Source organism: Sinocyclocheilus rhinocerous, unplaced genomic scaffold (assembly GCF_001515625.1).
Source record: "Sinocyclocheilus rhinocerous isolate Xijiao unplaced genomic scaffold, SAMN03320098_v1.1 scaffold1351, whole genome shotgun sequence".
Lineage (NCBI taxonomy): Eukaryota > Metazoa > Chordata > Actinopteri > Cypriniformes > Cyprinidae > Sinocyclocheilus > Sinocyclocheilus rhinocerous.
The window spans coordinates 462,281-485,276 of record NW_015654494.1 but is presented as its reverse complement, the minus strand read 5'-3'; the positions used below and the strand labels follow the sequence as shown (position 1 = coordinate 485,276).

Below are 22,996 nucleotides of genomic sequence, written 5' to 3'. Positions count from 1 at the left end.
TTCATCTTCCCACGCTTACTCTCCGGGAGCAGAGAAAGCTAGCAGAGGTCGCCATTTACCCAATAGATCGCTTTACTCTTCCAGCCGGAAAACGCTGTGGCGTAATGGCGCGAGTCACCGGGAGTTAAGCTGAAACCGACGAAGAATCGCTTCTGAAAGTTGCCAAATCATAACGAATGGAGGAGCCGATGGCCAGGCGGGAAAATAAATCCAAAAATCCCCTTTCAGTTCAAGAAAAAACGACTGTCGTGTCTTTATTTACTCACCCCTGTATCTGTACGCTTGCTAAGACGTAATTGGACGAGTCTATCTTTATTTGGCGACACCAGGGCTGCGTTCATCCCCGACAAAAACGGTGCAAAATGTTTTTTAAACGGAAACGGTGGTGCGTTGAACTTCAACCCGGAAACCGTAGCAAAACGGTGCACACCGGTTTGAGCTTGAACTTACCCCAGCATTTCGCGATCTTCTTTTCCTGCTTAAAACATGCACGAGGCTGTTGTCAGTCTGCACATTCAAACTTAACAGTGAAAAATTATGTTTATAAGTTTGATGTGGTAAAGTTGATAGAGATAACAAGTCATAAACACATTTTAAAACCCCTTCTAAAGTAATTTTACTACAAAGACCAAATTTTGTTTCCGTAACATTTCGTATAGGATTTATAGTAAAAATCTGCACATTTAAATTAAGCATTAAAGGAAACTAACAAAAATGCATTTGTTTATGGGTTTGATGTGAAAAAGTTAGGTATTTACGTCATAAACACATTTCAAAACATCATTCTACGTAATTTTACAAAAAAAAAAAAAACATCAAAATTTCTGGAACGTTTCATTTGTATTTAAAGTAACAATCTGCACATTTAAAGTTGAAAATGTACAGTATATATAAAAAGTTGTTAAACATTTAAGTCATAAATACATTTCACATCATCATTCTAATATAATTTTACTATAAAAAAAACAAAACAGCGCTTCTGTAAAGTTTATTTTGGATTAATAGTAACAATCTGCATATTTGAATTAAACATTAAATTAAACAAAAATGTATTTATTTATAGGTTTGATGTGATAAAGCCATTTTAGTCATAAATGCATTTTAAAACATTCTACTGTAATTTTACTACAAAAACGGCAACGTTTCTGGAATGTTTCATTTGTATTACTAAACATTAAATGAAACATTTTAAATTTATGTTTATAGGTTTGATGTGGTGAAGTTGTTAAGCATTAAGCATGTTGTTAAGCATGTCAAGTCATATATATTTCAAATTATCATTATAATGTAATTTTACTACAGACACACAAACACACACACACACATACACACACAAAAAATCAGTTGGAGTTAAGCTAAAACCAAGAAAGAATTGTTTCTTAAAGCTGTCAAATCATAACAAATGGAGGAGCCGATGGCCAGCAAAAAAAATGTATTAAAAAATCCTCTTTTGAAGGAATAGTTCACCTAAAACCAAATGGGTGTGTCTTTCTTCCTTCGCGACACCAGAGCATCTCATGATCATCTTTCCCTGTTTAAAGCTCATAAACACACACAAGGCTGTTGTTTCGCAGCTGTACAAGGGTTTATGAACGCATCTGTGCAGCAGAGACAGCAAAAGCCCATTTGTCTGGATTCATAATACATGTTGTGGGGTGAAGATCTATATATATATACCAGCCACTGGCACCATTCTGCCGCTCTTCTTCATGTTTAATCTCTTGTCCTCTTCGCAAATGGCTTCTGACGGCGGTTTACGGCCTTGCAATCTGTTCACGGGCTCCTAGGTAATAAACATGCGTTTAATGATGGTTTGGTAACTGAAATGATAAATCAAATTAATCAAATACGCCCACCTTAGAGGAGCCTGTGGTCCTTCATCTTCTTCTCATTCTTTTTGGTCTTTAACGCAGCACTCGTTAGTACTTCAGAGTCATTTTCAGACAAACATTTAATTTAGTCATGAAAACATCTTACAACCAACATAAAACATTATGAAACAATGTAAAAAAATACCAAAAAAAATTAGCTTTGAAACATCATTATAATGTAATTTTACAACAAAAAACAAACATCAACGTTTCTGCAATGTTTCTTTTAGATTTAAAATAATTTCATCTGCATATTTAAATTAAACACTGAACATTTATATATTTATAGGTTTGATATGGTAAAGTTGTGAAACATTTTAGTCATAAATACATTACAAAACATCATTGTAACTTAACTTCCTAAAAAAAAAAAAACAGCAACATTTCTGGAAAGTTTCGCTTGCATTTATAGTAACAATCTGCATATTTGAATTAAACGTTAAATTAAACAGTGAAAATTAAATGTTTACAGGTTTGATGTAATACAGCTGTTAAACATCTTAGCTATAAACACATTTCATAACATCATTCTAATGTATTTTTCATTAAAAACAAAACAAAACAAACAGCAACGCTTCTGTAACGTTTCATTTGGATTTATAATAACAATCTGCACATTTAAATTAAATGTTAAATTAAGCAGTTCAAATTTATGTTTATAGGTTTGATTTAGGTAAAGGTTGTTAAACATTTAAGTCATAAATACATTTCAAAACAGCATTCTAGCATAACTTTCCTAAGAATAACCAAACAGCAATGTTTCGTTTCGGTTTATGATAACAATCTGCACATTGAAATAAAACGTTAAAGGAAACAGTGAAAATGCCTTTGTTTATATGCATTTTTGGTCATAAATAAATTTCAAAACATGATTCTAATGTAATTTTACTATGAAAAACAAACGGCAATGTTTCTGGAATATTTCGTTTGGGTTTATAATAACAATCTGCACATTTAAATTAAACGTTAAAGGAAACAGTGAAAATGCCTTTGTTTATATGCATTTTTGGTCATAAATAAATTTCAAAACATGATTCTAATGTAATTTTACTACGAAACAAACAAACTGCAATGTTTTGTTTGGGTTTAAAACAACACAATCTGCACATTTAAATTAAACATTAAATGTACCAACAAAAAAATTTTATTTGTTTAGATCTGATGTTGTAAAAATGTTCATAAAACATTGCAAAAGGATGTGCGAACAATATCATAGCGTTTCTGCAATGTTATGAAAATACGTATTACGTTAAAACAACAAACAGCATCACGCATTAAAGAAGCTTATGAAAAAACAATATTACAATCTTTTTACAACATAGTTGTGAAAGCTTGGATCTCAGCTCTTTCACATAGAAACCTACCAATCAACTGGACGTGGTCACGTTTATATACAGTAGCATTAAACTCACATATCTATGGATGTTTACGCACTAGAACTGATACTGTATGCATCTAGTTAAATGAAAAATATACAGCGTCATCTTCACACATGGATTTGAGGCCATCACCAAGTTGTTCATTAAGAGTCCTGATTTCCTCTTCCTGTTAAAACTCTACAGGTGCTGACAGCCAATCAACAACCGCAACAGCTCTTAAGTGCGGCTGTGTCAAAAACACTTCACACCCAATCAAATTACGGCTGCGTGATGGCATGAGAGCGGATTGAGTTCAGCTCGTAGCAGAATGGGTGTCATTTTATATTGTGATCATTGTGAGGTGTTTCAGAATGACTCAATTTCAGGTTCAATTTGTGCAAAATGAATTTGTCTATTAGACTTCAGCTCACCATCACATGAACGATGCCTTGAATTATCCTGCCGCACAATAGAAATCACAAAGGCCAAAGACTTATATTGAAGGAGGGACTCAATCAGTATCTAGACACCAGTGGGGGAATTCTTTTCACATAGGGAAGAAAACACCTAGCAACCACATCGTAACACCCTAGCAACTACCCACAACATCTTACCAACTGCCTAGCAATGGTCAAGTAACTCTACAGAGCACTGAAGAAATTGCAAAGAAATGTCTAGTAAGTTCCCATAACACCCTACTAATAACAATTACTTAACAACAGCCCAGAACACCTTAGAAACCACATACAGTAGTAATACTTTGCAACCACCCCAACACCCTAGCAACTGCATAGCAAATAGAACCCTTACAAACATAACAGAACAGCCCTGCCAATGCCCTAGCAACCACTTTTAACACCCTAGCAACTGCATAGCAAATGTCCTGACAACTAAGCACCCTAGTCACAATGTAGCTTTTACATAGCAACATCCTAGAAACCACCCTAACAACCATGATAACACTGCATAGCAACACCTAACAATACAGAAGGCCCTAGCAACCACCTATGTATGTAGCCACCCTTAAAACCCTATAAACCACAAGGCAAAACCTTAGAAACCACCTAGTAACACCCTAGCAAGCACTTTTAACACCAGAACAACTGCTGAACAACTTATGTTTGTGTGGTGGAGCACCAGGGAAACACCATCTGGAAGACTGAGGAGGACGAGATCAAGAGTAACATCAGTAAGTTGTTAAAGGGAAAGTTCGCCCAAAAATGAGCAATTTACTCTCCGTCAGGCCTGAATGATTAATCAATCATAAGATCAGATACACCAGTATATTGACTCTTTTTGAGTCTGAGTGACTGTCAGGCATTTGAAAGTAAGTTTTGATTGAGTAACTTGTAGATCTGTGCTGCTCGAACAGTTTCACATGCTTCAGTCTGATTCATCTAGTTCACTAAAAATAATCTGTTTAAAAAGAATGATTAGTTTCAATGCAGTTCTTGCAGTTTTCATTGTTTTTGTTTCATTAAAACAGTTGTAAGAAACAATATAAAGCTGAAAAAATAAAGCAAGTTTCAATAGTAATTTAATAATGGTACCTGCAACATCAGCTACATTTGTGTGTAAATAATGTGTGTACTGTAATGTATGTGTTTACCTTTTCCCATATCTCACAATTTACACTTTTTATTTATTTTTTTGTCTTTGTATCCTGTGATTTAAAAAAAAAAAATCCAGAATGCAGCACAACATGAATGCATTGTGCAGATTAACGTTTATGGGTTTATACTTAAATTACCAGTCGTGAGGTTTGTTCATGCATTTACAGTGGTATTAATAAAACATTTATAGTTTAATTGTTAATTAGTGAAATTCTGTTGCATCTTTTACCCAGAAGCCTTTTAAACATCAAATCCGGACCGATGTGACGGTGCGCAAATGATGAGTTTTCATTTTAGGTGCACTGTTTCTTTAAATAATACACCACACCAGTAGTTGCATTTATAACTTTTATCGGTCGTTTTACTTTGTTTGTTGCTTGACACTAGTATTGCGTGTGTTTATTTATTTAGCTTTGGAACTCCCCAATTACTCACCTTACCTTGGCGTAGGCTCCTAACTCGTTTGTTTTTTCTTTTACATCTGTTGTAAAGTATATAACAGATTTGTATACTCTTTTATAGTCCTCTCTCCATCCCTTCAGTGTCTCTCAGAAAATGCAACTCTTGTGTTTCAGATGATAAAATCATGCATTTACAGTGGTATTAATAAAACATTTATAGTTTAATTGTTAATTAGTGAAATTCTGTTGCATCTTTTACCCAGAAGCCTTTTAAACATCAAATCCGGACCGATGTGACGGTGCGCAAATGATGAGTTTTCATTTTAGGTGCACTGTTTCTTTAAATAATACACCACACCAGTAGTTGCATTTATAACTTTTATCGGTCGTTTTACTTTGTTTGTTGCTTGACACTAGTATTGCGTGTGTTTATTTATTTAGCTTTGGAACTCCCCAATTACTCACCTTACCTCGGCGTAGGCTCCTAACTCGTTTGTTTGTTTTTTCTTTTACATCTGTTGTAAAGTATATAACAGATTTGTATTCTCTTTTATAGGTCTCTCTCCATCCCTTCAGTGTCTCTCAGAAAATGCAACTCTTGTGTTTCAGATGATAAAACCCTAAATCGTGTAATTTCCCGCCCCATGGGGCCGGTGTGGCCGCCGCTGAAATATTGTTCTTGGTAATGAAAATGAAGCGACACTCGACACGTGAGGCGCCCTGGAGCTTCAGGAGGAGTATAAACACTGTTTCGCCATGTGTTTTGTCTCACCTCCTCTGCCCTCTAGTTTGAAACAGCGAGGGTCCCCCTCTCTCTCTCCTCCCAGCAGGTTTATTCTCATTCTCAGGGGCCTGAGCGCTTGCAGCATGATTCCAGCGGCCATTAGCTCGACGAGAGGTAGTGAAGATGAGCGCGCCGGCGGGAAAACACACTCCCGCTCCCCGCTGCTCGCCGCGGGCTCCATCCGAGACTCGCTGAAGATTTCCAAGCCCAAATTACATCTTCAGTTTCTCTCATCCAGCGGCCTGCAAACAATCCTGCGGTTCGAGGAGCTTCACAGTCGGTTATTTCAAAGACTACCCGCGAGATTTACCCAATATGAATTATATTTCATGTTTAACCACTATAGAGACATCAGAGCCAGCGGTAAATTCCAGAAGATCTGGCCGAGGTGAGGTGCTCTCGGGCGGGTTTATGAACGCTGAACTGCCGCTGACGTCCTGCAGCTCTCATCTCCGAAAACACAGAAGCATATTTTCTAATAGATGTTATCTTTATTACATATTTATCGCATATATAAAGTCTAAACATCTACTTTCTAATAAAAAAAAAAAACTCTTAAAACTACATTCTGTGACCAGGGCCGTTTTAACCATTGGGCTAGGCGGGGCTGAAGCCCCGGGGCCCGAGCAAGGAGGGGGCCCGTGATTGGCTGTGGAGTAGATTAATATTTACAAATGCGAATTTGTCCCTGATCACCCTTTCTAAAAAAAAAAAAAAGTCCATGACGTCCCTGGGTATTATTCACCACTGAAACATGTTTTGGTCACACAAGCATGCTGGAAATCATCTGTTGCCCCATATCCTGAAGATTCATGTTTGGACTGATATACAGGGTCTTTGCAGACGACTGGAAGAAAGTCTGAAAGAAATGTTTGTATGTTTAGGCCTGCTTTTCATTTTGATAGACTGCAAGGTAAAAGATTAAATGAGAATTGTATAAACAGCAAATTCTGAAACAATTTTTTCACTTAAGGTTTTAAACATCTTAAACTTTTGAAACTTATTGTAACACTCCAAAGAGAAAGGAAAAATTGAAATCGCGTCATATGACCCCTTTACCACATTTTGAAAAAAAAAGAGAAAAAAAAAACGTTTGTAGCCAAATGAAATTTCTACCAGATTTGGGCAATTTATTCCAAATGACGTGGTTACATGAGATTTTGATTATTAGGAGTAGTCTGAATAAGAGTGGACTATTGTGATCCATGTGAATACAGCTACTGAAAACTGAATTACACATCTAATGATTGGCTGAGCAATAAAAATTTTAAACATCATGTAGAGATCATTTATTAACAATATGTCTAATTTCTTGATGTCTGAAGACATTTTGGAGTCTTCAGTTTACACTAGCATTCAAAAGTTTGTCATCTCCCAGAACTGAAGATGAGGCTTTGCATTTTAACGTATTTGAATAATTCTGAATCATTTCCAGCCATAACAGTGCTTTTCAACATTAGTAAAGCATTGGCCTGAGACACTTTTGTGGGGGAACACGTTTGGAAAGGTTTCCTACAGAGCCCCCGAAGGGACATGGTGATAGAAGAAATACAAAAGAGAGGAAAAAATTCATTCCAATGCTTTTGGGGTCTCTCACAAAAGCTTTGTGAGTTTTGCATTACACTCCAGCATTCGGTCAAATATATTTTGTGTTCCTCACTTTGCTTTCCCACATTTATTCCCAACATCCTACAGTTGAAGCCAATCGAATGTGAAATAAGATCAGTTCAGAGAAAGATCGGAAAAAGACATGTAAACATACAGTATACTTACTTGCTTTATAGGGACTACAGTACAAATATGAATGCTCCCATCACACACAGAAGCGCATGGATGCTTTTGCAGGTCCTTAAAAAAAGGGTTATTATCGCGTTAATTAACTGACATAAAGCTGAAATCAAAAAACTATAAATATTATATAAAAAACATACTAAATGAAAATTAAAAATTTTGTCTTGGCACCCAGAATAACTGTTAAAGCTAAAAAAATACTAAACAAATAATAAATTAAACCTAATAGTAATATTTAAAAATAACAAACACAAAACCAAAAAAAAAAATGACTAAAAATGTAAATAAAAATTAAAAATAAATATGAAAATACACAAACTAAAGAATTTCAGATACTAATACAAACTATAATAGTATATAAATAATGTTTTAAGTCGTGCATCAAAAGAAGAAAAAAAAAAAAAAACTATGTTAAAATAAATGCACGTTTTGGGCACACGTTCCTGTGTGATGTGACATACACAAACTAAAGAATTTCAGATACTAATACAAACTATAATAGTATATAAATAATGTTTTAAGTCGTGCATCAAAAGAAGAAAAAAAAAAAAAAACTATGTTAAAATAAATGCACGTTTTGGGCACGTTCCTGTGTGATGTGACGTGAAAATTCTGAATAAAATAACAACTATAAAAACACTATACCACACTATTAAGAACTTACTGTTGTTACTCTTGATCTCGTCCTCTCTCAGAATCTTCTGGATGGTGTTTCCCTCGTGCTCCACCACACAAACATACTGGTTGTTCCTCCACTCATCTGGAAAAACAGTGAGGGTAACAGTCTTCTGGAAGGTCCCATCCATATTTGGTAGCAAATCTCCAAAATCCACATCCTCATAGTGCTCCTCTTCATTTCTTAACCAGGTGATAGTCACTGCTGCTGGGTAGAAACCTGTGACATGACACTCCACTGGAGACGAGAAATCTTTCTGTAACAGAGACACTTCAGGAGCTAAAAAAAAAAAAAGAAAAAGAGAGATACAGTATAAATGTGAGGAAAATATTTAATACTTCAAATTAATGATAAGATCAACTCAAACATAAACGCAGCTTTTATTTTCAGTGCTCCTCATTTAGGAGTCACATTTGTGGTTTCGGGGTCAAAAGTCACACCTAAATCTATCTGATAGAATTGTCTTACTTATTAATATTTATGCAGTAATCGTGATCCATTTTTCCAACTGAAAATATTTGTTTCTAATGTTTTCATTATTTTTCAATTAATGCAGTATTTCAGGTTAAATATAAGCGAAGAGCACCAGTGGGTTAATGAAGCAAACCATGAGAAAAGACAAATGCCAATTAATCATTCAATATAATAATAATAATAATAAAATATCTGCTTGATAAACAAAGTGAAGTTCACGAAGGCAAGCTACCTCTTCTCTCTAAATCCACTTTTCTTAACGTCAAGAACTGTTTTAACCTGTCAACACACTCATGTTGGTAGTACTGTCGTAGAAATTCAAGCTGTGCTCTGTCATTATTCCACTTGACCGTTGTTATGAATCCCTGTGGTACAGGTGTGATGTATCTGAGCTCCTTCACGTCTAGCGCGACATAATCCTCTCCATCATAACCGTACTGATCAAACCCTTCTGAAGCTCCAGTCTGATCATCCCAATCACATCCATACATCCTCTGATACGTATGAACACCTGAAGAGAGAAAGCGAGAACCATATATATATATATATTTTTTTTTTTTATTGTATAAGGTCATTCTTTGACATATAAAACTGTAGCATAAAGTATTGTAACTCACCATGCGAGTGATTGAATTGCTGCATTAAAAAATGAATGTTGATTTTGTAGATCTGCTGTACTTGTTCTCTGATCTCAGTGTATTCTTTAAATCTGTCTCCAGATGCAAACTCCTTCATCCAGTCCTGTCTGGGAATCAGCTTCTTTATCTCACTGTCATAAAAATCAATCTGTCGTCCATCCAGAGTAGTTACAGAAGAAAACTCTGGGATTCCTGCAATCGTCTGTCCATTTATTTCAGTGTAAAGTGTGGTGAAGGTGTGCGACTCTGAACAAACAACAAGACGCCAAAACACAATTACACACCACACAGTGTCATAAAATTACTGTTCGAGTCATTTAGTATTTTTTTTTCTTTTAGCTTCAAATCAATACTTTTGCAGTTTGTTATAAGCTAGGCATCACTGAAAAGGTTTTAAAGGGGTCCTATTATGCTCTTTTACAAAGTCTTGATTTTGTTTTGGGGGTGTACTAAGAAGCGCAGCGTCGCGCCACGTCTTTAAAATTCAAATACTTTATGCATTGTGTAGGCACAGCGGCGGCGCCGTTCGGCGTCTGTCTGTGGCGCCCAGCTACGTCGTGTTGTACTTGCAGATCTTTTTTATGCCCAAACATACACACTGACTAAAATTAAAAAATGTCAATTTTGATATTGCATTCCCATGGAAAAGTTACTTTAAAACATTTTTGCAGGCTCAATTTTTGTGATATCAACTTCAAATTTGGAGCATGACTTGGTTGGACATACTGCTTGGATTTTATTGCAATTTTGGAGTCCAAATTGTTTTGTAAAACATATTTTGTATAAAATAAATAGGTTTAGATCAGTACATTTGCTTTTGAGTAAACTTCAGCTAGAACTTTTTAACACTTTAATTTTTATTCTTTTCTTAAAAGACCAACCTCTAGGTCTGTAATCCAAAGCATTCATGAATTACAACCATGTAAATTCAGATCTATGCTCAAAAAAGGCAGATGACAATTAACAGGTAAATTTACATTAAAGTGTGCATAACTTTAGTCATTAATATAGATTAAAAAAATAAAAATAAAGGGGGAAAATAAAATTATTAATAATAAACAAATAAACAAACACAAGTATTGCATTCATTCAGAGTTTAATAGAGATAAATTCAGTCAATAATAGGGCATTATTTAGAATAATCTCTGAAAGGGCACCAGATCTTAAGACATGTTTGAGGAAATTTTATATCAGATTAAAAACACCTCATGATTTTCTGTCAGGTCAACCAGGGATATTAATGATAACTAAAACTAAAACTATTAACAACATTTCCGTTTTCAAATAAAGCTAAAGTAAAATAAAATGAATAATAAATCAAATATAATCATTACTTGAAAACTAAATGAAAATTAGCCTTGGCAATAAACTGAAGTAAGTTTAAGTTGAAGCACTAAAATTATTTAATGGAACTAACTAAAACTGAAATATAAATCAATTAAACCTACATATAACTAAATATTGTAGAAACTTAATTTGCTGTAAAGTTGCTTTGCAACGATTTGTATCGTGAATAGCACTATACAAATAAAATTGAATTGAATTGAAAAAAACATAAGAATAAGAATTTATATTTATATAAAAATATGAATAAGAATCAAATTAAATTGCTAAAAAGTAAACAAATTTACATGAAAACTAAAAATATAAAAATAAAACTAATTCAAAATATGAATTAAACTAAATCAACACTGAGTTCAACACACGGATGTAGCTGAAGGCATTGCTGACAGAAATCTTTTTTCTTTTTTTTTTAAAGCCATGTCAGCTTCTATGGCTATAGTCATGGCAAGACACAAGTTTACTTATTCAAAAATAAAACTAAATTAGAAGTTTAAGATTCATTTTTTTCTTAAAACCTTAAGACCAAATTTGGATTAAGTTGGTTAGCAGACAGAGAATTCATCCTTTAGATGATATCATGAAATGAATCTCACCTGAGTAAACAAAAGGTGAATAGATTAAGAAAAAGATGAACTTCATTATGGATGAAAATTTCACTCTGAAAGAAGTGTAGTCGTCAAAGAGCGCTGCAAAAACCGTGTAGTCCTCAGCACAATGAAAATGATGTGGTTACTGAGGGAAGATGCTGCTCTAGATAAACAGTTTCAATACGGATGTGTGTTTCTTTGACTCACAAGTTGACGTTGCTTCATTCAGTGACACTATTTCAGTGGTCCACTTTTCTAGACCACAGTAACTGGGCGGGGGGTCACTGCAATCTCTAGAAGTAAGCTATAACAATTTAAACTCAAATGAATGTTTCATCATGTTTCATTTATCTGACAAATAGTTTTGTATTGTAGTGTCAGTGGCGTCATGCTTGTTATGTGACACACAGCAGCCACAATAGCACTGTATAACTGATATAGGCTTATGTTTTATTTATTTTTTCCTTTTTATTCAAAATATTCCCAAACGTGTTAACTATATCATGAAATATCTCGATTCTCAAATATGTGTAAGTACATGCATTTTGCTCCTTTATAGATTATATTAGTTGATCTATAATGGGCGATGGGCAAAGTAGCATAATAGTGTAATCTATTAACTATGCAAAACACCCTCTTTTACGTAAGTATCAGATATGGGTGTCATGCCGTAAAATATTTTTGATACGATTGACTTTGTATTTAATGTGAATTTAATAAAAACATTGTAAGTTACAAATTATAACACTTTCATGGTACAGAAAGAGAGCAAAGAACATTTACATTATCAAAAACAATATCACTGACTTCAGTCTAGCCAGAGTTCAAGCACTCTCATAAACTCCCGTTATAATCACTGAAGCGGTTTACACTCTGAAATGAATATCTTACTTACATTCGTACGCTCATCTGCACTTGTTTGTTGTTTATGATGAGAAAATTCGCCAGAGAGCAGAATTAAGAATTCAGAATACATTGTACAAAACACCTGCGTTTCGGCGATTACTCATCTGAACGCCTCTGATTGGCCGCTGCATTTATAAGCTCAACAGAATCGTGTGTGATTGATTTTAACGCGCAGCGTTGTAAAAAACGCAGCTCGTGATGTCTTACTTTTTTCCATTACTGCCACCCACAGGACAAACTGCACATTGCACCCAAAATTGTTTTGTGTGATACGATTCCAAATTTAGGGGGGCCAGAGCGGGGCCCAAGCTTGACGACACGGGGGCACTGCCCCCCCCCCAGAACCGCCCCTGCTTTAGACGTTCTACTAACTATAAGTAACTTAGCAACTACATGTTAACTACCAGTCATTAGAGCATTAGTAGACTTTTAGTAGTAGATTTAGTAGATTTTTTTTAAATACCACCTAAATGTTTCCTCACAGAACACCTGTATTTGTGTTTTTACTATTTATATATATATATATAGGTGTTGATTTATATTTATATTGTTAGAAAGATACTTACAATGTAGTGTACAACTCTAGATGGTGCTATGGGGCAATTTTGTTGCGCAATAGCTTAGTAGCTGACCCTTGGTAAAGAAATCACATAGGGCGCCTCTGCCTGTGGGAATGAGTAATATTATGTGCAAGATCTGTAAGATCTTTGTTCATCTTCAGAACACAAATTAAGATATTTTTGATGAAATCCCAGAGCTTTCTGACCCTCCATAGACAGCAACTTAATTACTAGTTCAAGGCCCAGAAACATAGGACATTGTTAAAATAGTCTGTGTGACATCAGTGGTTCAACCATAATTTTACGAAGCTACGAGAATACTTTTGGGCGCAAAGAAAACAAAAATAACAACTTTATTCAATGATGTCTCCCGCCATTCAAGACTGACCTGGAAGAGAAGAAATCATCTATGCACTATATTTATATATACCCTCCCAATTAAAATTATGGACCTATATAAACATCTAAATGATATCAAATGCATCTAGTGGTGTGTTGTATTAATTAAAGGAACAGTGCACCCAAAATAAAAACTCTCATAATTTACTTACCATCATGTCAGTCCAGATTTTATGTTTAAACACCTTCTAGGTAAAAGACAAATGCAACAAAATTTACCGGACAGCATCAACAAGAAATTATAGTAGCATATAGTAGTATTAGAATAAAATCACAAACAATAATCTGTGTAATACATTTGTGCATTCTGGGAACTCGAGATATACTTTATTTATTAATGTGGACATCAAAGCATCTGTCAAAAGAAAAAACAAACAAACAATTCATCAACAATTTCACCTTACAAAACAATTCATTTACGTTTCTTAATTTAGCTGATGTTGCTAAATTAATGTTTAATATTTTTTTCAGCTTTATATTATTTACATACAACAGTTTTATTGAAACTGCATGTGTGTTTTACAATTGAAACTTACAAAAAAAAATAAAAATATTAATTAAAGGAACAGTGCACCCAAAATAAAAACTCTCATAATTTACTTACCATCATGTCAGTCCAGATTTTATGTTTAAACACCTTCTGGGTAAAAGACAAATGAAACAAAAGTTACCTGACAGCATCAACAAGAAATTATACTAGCATATAGTAGTATTAGAATAAAATCACAAACAATAATCTGTGTAATACATTTGTGCATTCTGGGAACTCGAGATATACTTTATTTATTAATGTGGATATCAAAGCATCTGTCAAAAGAAAAAACAAAAACAATTCATCAACAATTTCACCTTACAAAACAATTCATTTACGTTTTTTAATTTAGCTGATGTTGCTAAATTAATGTTTAATATTTTTTTCAGCTTTATATTGTTTACATACAACAGTTTTATTGAAACTGCATGTGTGTTTTACAATTGAAACTTACAAAAAAAAATAAAAATAAAACTACTAGAAATCAATTAACATTACAGTTTGAAAAAAAAAAATCTGGATTACACAATTAGATTGAAATGCTCATAATCAGATTACAGTTACCTTGGATTGCATGATTACAAATTCTTCACACAATGGCAATAAATTATTAATAATTTATAGGTTCTCCCTAATTTTTTTTTCTCTGTTTAAATTTTGCGTTCATGTGATGCAGGGAGTCACAAACTTTTTGTCAGTCAAACCAGTTTAACTTGTAATCAGTGACGGACTACAATTTGTAAGTAATCTAGCCAGCACTGTTTACAGGACATTTTCTTTTGAAATATTTACAAATGGAAAGACAAGATCACACCCAGTAACACATTTAAGGCGCCCATTACAGCTGCTATTAACATGAGTTTCATGTATCTGGATGTTCTTTAGCTGGTTTGCATTCGCACCTTCACATCCAGTGTGTTTAGACAGACCCAACATCACACATACTATATGTTAGAAAGTGCTTTTTCTTATTCCTTCAGTGTCGCATCTTGTCCAAGGCACCAAGTGAGCAAAAACTGCCACTGATGCAGGTTTATGACGTCCTCGTGGATATTATTCAACACTAAACATGTTTTGGTCCTGAAGATTCACAATTGGACTGAAGTCTGGGATCTGTACAGATGAACGGAGGAAACTCTTCAAAGATTTAGGTCTGCTTTTCATTCTAACAGGCTGCCAGCTCATACTTCAATTAAGATTGATGACATTGCTTTGCAGAGCTGAAGATATTTTTAATTACACCATAAACACTGAAACAGCATGTGAACATTCCAAATCCTGAATTTTTGGAATTGTAAAAAAAAAAAAAAAAAAAAAACCCCAGCAAATTCTCCAAACAATCTCTTTCTCTAAAATGTTGCCTAAAACAAACATTTGGCTTTGACCGTTTTTGTAAATGTAGATTTGGAAACTTTAACTCATACACAGTAAAATATCTGCAAATCTAGACCCCTGAATGCTTGTGTAATCACTGCTAACATTCCCATCATTCTAAAAGAGCAGTTCAGAGAAAGATCAGAATAAATACAGGTAAACATACTTAGCATCATTCGGACTGCAAGTCAAATAACCAGGAATAGGGAAACTCCCACCACAGACACAAGTATTTTGAAGTATACATCTGGAAGTCATTCAAAAATATTAAAAATGCAGTATCTCACAGAAGTGAGTACACCCCTCACATTTTTGTAAATATTTTATTATATCTTTTCATGTGACAACACTGAAGAAATTACACTTTGCTACAATGTAAAGTAGTGAGAGTACAGCTTGTATAACAGTGTAAGAGAAGGGCTAATTGGGCCCAATTTGGACATTTTCATTTAGGGGTGTACTCACTTTTGTGGCCAGTGGTTTAGACATTAATGGCTGTGTGTTGAGTTATTTTGAGGGGACAGCAAATTTACACTGTTATACAAGCTGTACACTCACTACTTTACATTGTAGCAGAGTGTAATTTCTTCAATGTTGTCACGTGAAAAGATATAATAAAATATTTACAAAAATGTGAGGGGTGTACTCACTTCTGTGAGATACTGTGTATATATATATAATCAGGAAAAAAACATACAATAATATACAGAAACAGTACGGATGAAACAAGTAGTCAATGAAATAAATAATAATCAATACTAAAAATTACACGTTATTAAACGGCTGATCCTAATTAGCAATCATACTGTGAATGTCCGATCTTGTGAGTTATCTGAAGGTGTTTACATTCATGAGAACAAACCTCTTTGCATACTGCAATGAATAACTTACGTTCATCTGTCTCTCAGACAAATCTATCAGAAGACTTCAAATATAGCGCACAAGTGATATTGATAGATAAATAATACTTATGGTGTTTTCTTCTCTTTTTATAAGCTTGACAAACTTAGTCACTTTCATTGTACAGTATGACAGAACCGCACTATTAACAACTTACCGTAGAGCTCGTCCTTAGTCTTCCAGATGGTGTTTCACTCGTGCTCCACCACACAAAAATACAGGTTCTTCTTCCCCTCGTCTGGAGGAACATGGAGTGTAACAGTCTTCTGGAAGGTCCCATCTTCATTTGGCAGTAGCTCTCCAAAATCCACATCCTCATCATGTTCCTCTTCATTTCTTAACCAGGTAATAGTCACTGCTGCTGGGTAGAAACCTGTGACATGACACACCACTGGAGAGGAGGAATTCCTCTGTAACACAGACACTTCAGGAGCTAAAAAAAAAACAAAAGATTGAGATGAATGTGAGGAAAATATTAAATACTTAGAATGTATGCATAAGGTCAACACAAACATAAATGCAGCTACATTTTGTTTTAACCTTCCAGTGCTACAATTTAAAAAAAACAAACACCTATAACTTATTCATTAGAATAAAACATGCTCTACTTGTTGAACAAAGGGAAGTTCATGAAGACAAGCTACCTCTTCTCTCTAAATCCGCTTGCCTTAATGTCAAGAAATGTTTTAACCAGTCAACACACTCATGTTGGTAGTATTGTTTGAGTAATTCAAGTTGTTCAGTCACTGTTCCACTTTATCATTGTGCTTACTCCCTGCCATACAGATGTGGTGTACATGCTGTATTTCACATCTAGTGTGACATAATCCTCTCCATCATAACCGTGCTGATCAAACCCTTGTGAGATGTTAGTCTGATCATCCCAATCACATCCATACATCCTCTGATACACATGAACACCTGAAGAGAGAAAAGGAGATACCATAAGATCTGCTCCTGTCTCATTGTAAGGTAATTCTTTGACATTTGAAACTGTAATATGAAGTATTGTAACTCACCATGTGACTGATTGAATTGCTGCATTAGAAAAGTAACGTTGTTTTTGTAGATTTGCCGTACTCGTTCTCTGATCTCAGTGTATTCTTTAAATCTGTCTGTAGATGCAAACTCCTTCATCCAGTCCTGTCTGGGAATCAGCTTCTTTATCTCACTGTCATAATAATCAATCTGTCGTCCATCCAGAGTAGTCACGGCAAAAAACTTTGGGATTCCTGTAATCTTCTCTTCATTTATTTCAGTGTAAAGTGTGGTAAAGTTATTGTTTTGAGTCATTCAGTTTTTTCTTTTAACTTCAACTCAATACATTTGCAGTTTGGGCTTGATTTTTGTGATTTCAACTTCAAATTTGGAACATGTCTTGGTTAGGCATACAGCTTTGGTTTTATAGCAATGTTAGTGTCCAAATTGTTTTGTAAAAAATTTGTATAAAATAAAATTTAGTTCACTAGATTTGCTTTACAGTAAACTTAAACTTCTAGAACTTTTTTACACTTAAATTTTTTAACGTGCTTATAATATTTGTTAAAAAGACCAACTTGGGTCTGTATTTCAAAGCGATCATGAATCTATGGATGTATGTTTTTTTTTTAAAAAGGCGGGTGACAGTTAACATGGAAATTTACATTAAAATGTTCAAAGTTTTATTCATAAAGGACTACATATAAAATAAACAAAAAGTGGATAAAAATAAATTTTGTATTTGAGATATCAGGGACATTATTGATAACAAAAACTATTTAAGAATTCTGCTAATTAAAATAAAGCTGTAATAAAACAAAATTAATAATGAATATAATATAAATATTAGTTGAAAACTTGAACTAAATGAAAATTAAAAATGTTGCCTTGGCAATAAACTGAAATAAGTTTACATTGAAGCACTAAAATAAAAGCTTATTCCAGTTATTAATAAAACTAAAGCAACACTGAGTTTAACACAGAAGTAGCTGAAGTCCTTGCTGAAAGAGAAATATATATTTTTAACAGTATTCATGAGAACCTACATTTGGATTTAGGTGGTTAGCTGACAGAGAATTCAACCTTTAAATGATGTTATGAAATTAATCTAACAAAAGGTACATAGACGAAGAAAATAATGAACTTCATTATGAGCTTCATAAAAATCTGTGCATTTGACTCTCAAAAAGGTGTAGTCGTCAAAGAGCACTGCAAAAACTCTGTAGTCTTCAGCACATCGACAGGAAGAAGTGGTTACTGAGGGAAGATAAACTTCAGTTTCAATACGCATGTTTAGGGAGGAAAGTGTTACAAGTTGACGTCACTTAATTCAGTAACCTAAATTCAATCATTTTTGTAACCACTTTATGCACTATAACATGCATTAGCCACGGCAAGGGAACCAGCAATTCAGCAGCTTGAGAGAACAGCGTCTGATATTTCTCTGTTTCTTGTCAGTTACATCACAAAAAGTTCAACAACTGCACCAGATTGGTTAAGTAACATTACCCATAGTATATTTCAAGTACTTGTGTTTATATTTATGTGTTGATTTTTAATATCTTTCCTTAATCATCCGAAATGTTTGCTAGCAATGCTAGCAAATTACTATGATGCTCAGCACCAAACGTATACACACACTCCCAATTAAAATTATATGAACCTATTAAAATATATAAATACGATATCAAATGCATCTAGTGGTGTGTTGTATTAATTAAAGGAACAGTGAACCCAAAATAAAAACTCTCATCATTTACTTACCATCACGTCAGTCCAGATTTGATGTTTACACACCTTCTGGGTAAAAGACAAATGCAACAAAATTTAACTGACAGCATCAACAAGAAATTATACTAGCATATGGATGCATTGGAATAAACTCACAAACAGTAAACAGTGCAATACATTCGTTTCATGATGCATTCTGGGAACTCAAGATACTGTATACGTTATTTATTAATGTGGACATCACAGCGCCTGTCAAAAGACAAAACTTAAACAATTCATCAACAATTTCACCTTGCAAAACAATCAATTTACATTTATGAATTTAGCTGATGTTGCACATACAATATTATAAGTGATGTTTATTATTTTTTCAGCTTTTTATTGTTTTCGCACAACGATTTTATTGAAACTGAGACATGGTTTTGTAGGTGGTGGTCACAGTCTGTTGCTCTCTCATTATCCTTCCGGGCTGACTTTGTTTTCCAACAAAAGAGAACATAACATTTTTATTCCTCAACACCAGTCAAATGCTTCTTTTGTGATCTGATGTGGCTTCTTGTCACAGAATGAGGCAGAAAATATGTTCTATACTGTAAAAAAAAGCCTATGTCAATTAGCAATGGATTATAAATATACTTAATTATTATGAAAATACCAGAGAAGGCTTGAAGAACCAAAATAAACCACATATTGTCACAGTTGAGTGTTTATTAACGCACCGGTACCGTTTTAAAAGTATCGATTTGGCACCGGTATCGTAAAAAACCCAAACGATACCCAACCCTACTGCTGGTGTATGTTCTCAGCATGTTTTGGAGCGGTGGGTATCAGCGGCGGTCGCTGCAGGGCTGTTTGTGAGGTCTGGTCACATGAGGTAATTAGTCTCTTCAGTGCCACACTGAATCAGGGCTGTGAAAGGGCCGCTGTCACATCAGCTGTGCAGCGCGCGAGTCTGAGCACCAGAACACAACATGCAGCGCCGCGCGACTGTCTGCTTCAACCTGAGTGCCGGAGACACACTGACACCGGTGTGTGTGAGAGAGACAGGTACACCAGAGCACAGAAAACTTATTCTACTACTAGCTACTGTTTCCCACTCAAATAAATAACCAAAAATGCAAAAAACTTCTAAACAATAAAATATCCATGTATCATTTCACTTCATGCAACGTTTTCGCATACACACACACATATGTGATAGAACAATGATTATATAAATTTAAATATAAAAACACATTGCTGATAAAAAATAAACATTGAAAAAACATGTTAAATCTGTTTTTTCACTACTGTGCTGTAATAAGTCCTCCAGTACTCAAGCGGGCGAATGTTCGTGTAAAAAAAAAATACTGTAAAAAAAAGCCTATGTCAATTAGCAATGGATTATAAATATACTTAATTATTATGAAAATACCAGAGAAGGCTTGAAGAACCAAAATAAACCACATATTGTCACAGTTGAGTGTTTATTAACGCACCGGTACCGTTTTAAAAGTATCGATTTGGCACCGGTATCGTAAAAAACCCAAACGATACCCAACCCTACTGCTGGTGTATGTTCTCAGCATGTTTTGGAGCGGTGGGTATCAGCGGCGGTCGCTGCAGGGCTGTTTGTGAGGTCCCAGTACTCAAGGGGGCGAATGTTCGTGTAAAAAAAAACAACCAAATTTATGCAATCAATAGATTATGCATTCCACTATTCCTGTATTAGCATAAGGTTTTAGCATTTAAGCATGAAACCCGCTATAATTTCCTCTAAACCCCTTAGTCCCACACTCACGCCGGGTAAAGTCCAAGTAGAGCGCGGCTTTAGCAGTGACTGATGATTTGTTTTGCTCACACTGGCCTCAGGCGTCAGGAGTCGCTGCACCCAACAGACCTGTGTGCGCGCTAGCATGAGCCGCCCTTTTCTGAGGCTAACAGGGTCAAAATTAGGGCCGCACAATTAATCGAATTTATAATCGCAATTACAACTATGGATGCCACAATTACGTAATCGTTCAAAGCGGCAATTAATCGTTCAAAGTCCACTTATGTTATTCTGCATGCTTAAGATATGTTTTTTTCTTTCTACATGTTATCTTAAGGGTTTTTCCATTGTTTTAGTTTTAGTATAACATTATAATATTCATATTTATACTTTTTTTTATAATTTAAAGAAGAAACCAATCCGAAAAATATGTTCTATACTGTAAAAAAAAGCCTATGTCAATTAGCAATGGATTATAAATATACTTAATTATTATGAAAATACCAGAGAAGGCTTGAAGAACCAAAATAAACTACATATTGTCACAGTTGAGTGTTTATTAACGCACCGGTACCGTTTTAAAAGTATCGATTTGGCACCGGTATCGTAAAAAACCCAAACGATACCCAACCCTACTGCTGGTGTATGTTCTCAGCATGTTTTGGAGCGGTGGGTATCAGCGGCGGTCGCTGCAGGGCTGTTTGTGAGGTCTGGTCACATGAGGTAATTAGTCTCTTCAGTGCCACACTGAATCAGGGCTGTGAAAGGGCCGCTGTCACATCAGCTGTGCAGCGCGCGAGTCTGAGCACCAGAACACAACATGCAGCGCCGCGCGACTGTCTGCTTCAACCTGAGTGCCGGAGACACACTGACACCGGTGTGTGTGAGAGAGACAGGTACACCAGAGCACAGAAAACTAGCTTATTCTACTACTGGCTACTGTTTCCCACTCAAATAAATAACCAAAAATGCAAAAAACTTCTAAACAATAAAATATCCATGTATCATTTCACTTCATGCAACATTTTCGCATACACACACACACACACATATGTGATAGAACAATGATTATATAAATTTAAATATAAAAACACATTGCTGATAAAAAATAAACATTGATTTTAGTTTTAGTATAACATTATAATACCATTCATATTTTTACTTTTTTTTATAATTTAAAGAAGAAACCAATCCGATGTATATTTGACATTTGAGGCTTAATACTATAGAAAAGCACTAAACGTTTTTCAGTTAGAGTGTTTTCAGCTTGTTTATTTTCATCTAAAAATACGGCATGCAGTTGGATCAAACAATGGTATAAAAATCATTCAATGTAAATTGCGATAATCGTAATTAATAATCGCAATTACAATTCCAAGGGAATAATCGACAATTATGATTTTTGTCATTATCGTGCAGCCCTAGTCAAAATCAAGTCATGATTAATAACACAACAGAGGCAGAAGTGGAAATGCCCACACGCTGCTGTACATGATTAGTGTACAAACAATTACTTGCCCCAACATTCCCCCCGACGTGCAAATTAAGATTCTGCCATGCTAATCTGCCGGATCGTATGAGAGCCATTCATTACGGGCCACTTTGAGTGAAAAACGGCAAATCTCTGGGAAACACCAGCGTTCGTCCACTCGCCGCATGGCTGCTTCATCACAGTGTTCACAATGAGCTGAAACGTTAGCATACTGACTAGGGTGACATACGTGCCATTTTTCCCGGACGCGTCCTGGCCAGGATTTCTATATTGCTTTGATTCAAAGTACCTCGACAACGTTTCGAAGACACAAGGAACCGATGTCATACACCAATCGGTCTGCACACGCAAACAAAGCCAAACCCTAGATATTTTAGGCAATATAGAAATCCTGGCCAGGACGCGTCCGGGGAAAATGGCACGTATGGTCACCCTGATACTGACAGAAGTGACAGAGTCAGAAAGCTAAGTTTGATATGTTAATTATGTTAACGTTTTAGTGGCTTTTGAAAAGTTGTTGTTGGTGTAGTTGGTGTAGCAACAAGCCGAAAAATTTCCTTTTTTATCTGCAGCAACCTTTTGGCTAATGCTAATGTTAAAATAACACATAAAACGGTGTTAAAATGAAGAAACAACATGCCAACAAAACAGAAAAGCTAGCTTTTTAGCAAATTATCCTTGAAATATAGAGAAAACCTAAGAGAAGTAATTTAATGACTGACAATCTGAGTCAGCTGTGCTCTCACAGAAGCTAACAGCTGTTTGTTATGTTTATGTTTTTTTTTCTAATCTATTTGATGTTTTAAAAGCTTTTAAAAGAAGCTAGCAATCTACTAT

The 22,996-nt window shown here is 34.9% G+C and overlaps 1 protein-coding gene and 1 pseudogene across 1 annotated transcript; both read right to left on the bottom strand.

Annotated features, from left to right (window-relative positions):
• Window positions 1-7,801: 7,801 nt before the first annotated feature.
• LOC107717164 (major histocompatibility complex class I-related gene protein-like) lies at window positions 7,802-11,649 on the bottom strand. The gene is made up of 5 exons (XM_016523829.1): window positions 11,544-11,649; window positions 9,586-9,852; window positions 9,201-9,479; window positions 8,483-8,773; window positions 7,802-7,875 (listed from the first exon to the last, which is right to left on the bottom strand). The coding sequence occupies exons 1-5, from the start codon at window positions 11,587-11,589 to the stop codon at window positions 7,841-7,843; spliced, it is 918 nt and encodes a 305-aa protein (XP_016379315.1). The 5' UTR covers window positions 11,590-11,649; the 3' UTR covers window positions 7,802-7,840.
• Window positions 11,650-15,420: 3,771 nt separating this feature from the next.
• On the bottom strand, window positions 15,421-17,501 carry LOC107717153 (major histocompatibility complex class I-related gene protein-like; annotated as a pseudogene).
• Window positions 17,502-22,996: the final 5,495 nt, after the last annotated feature.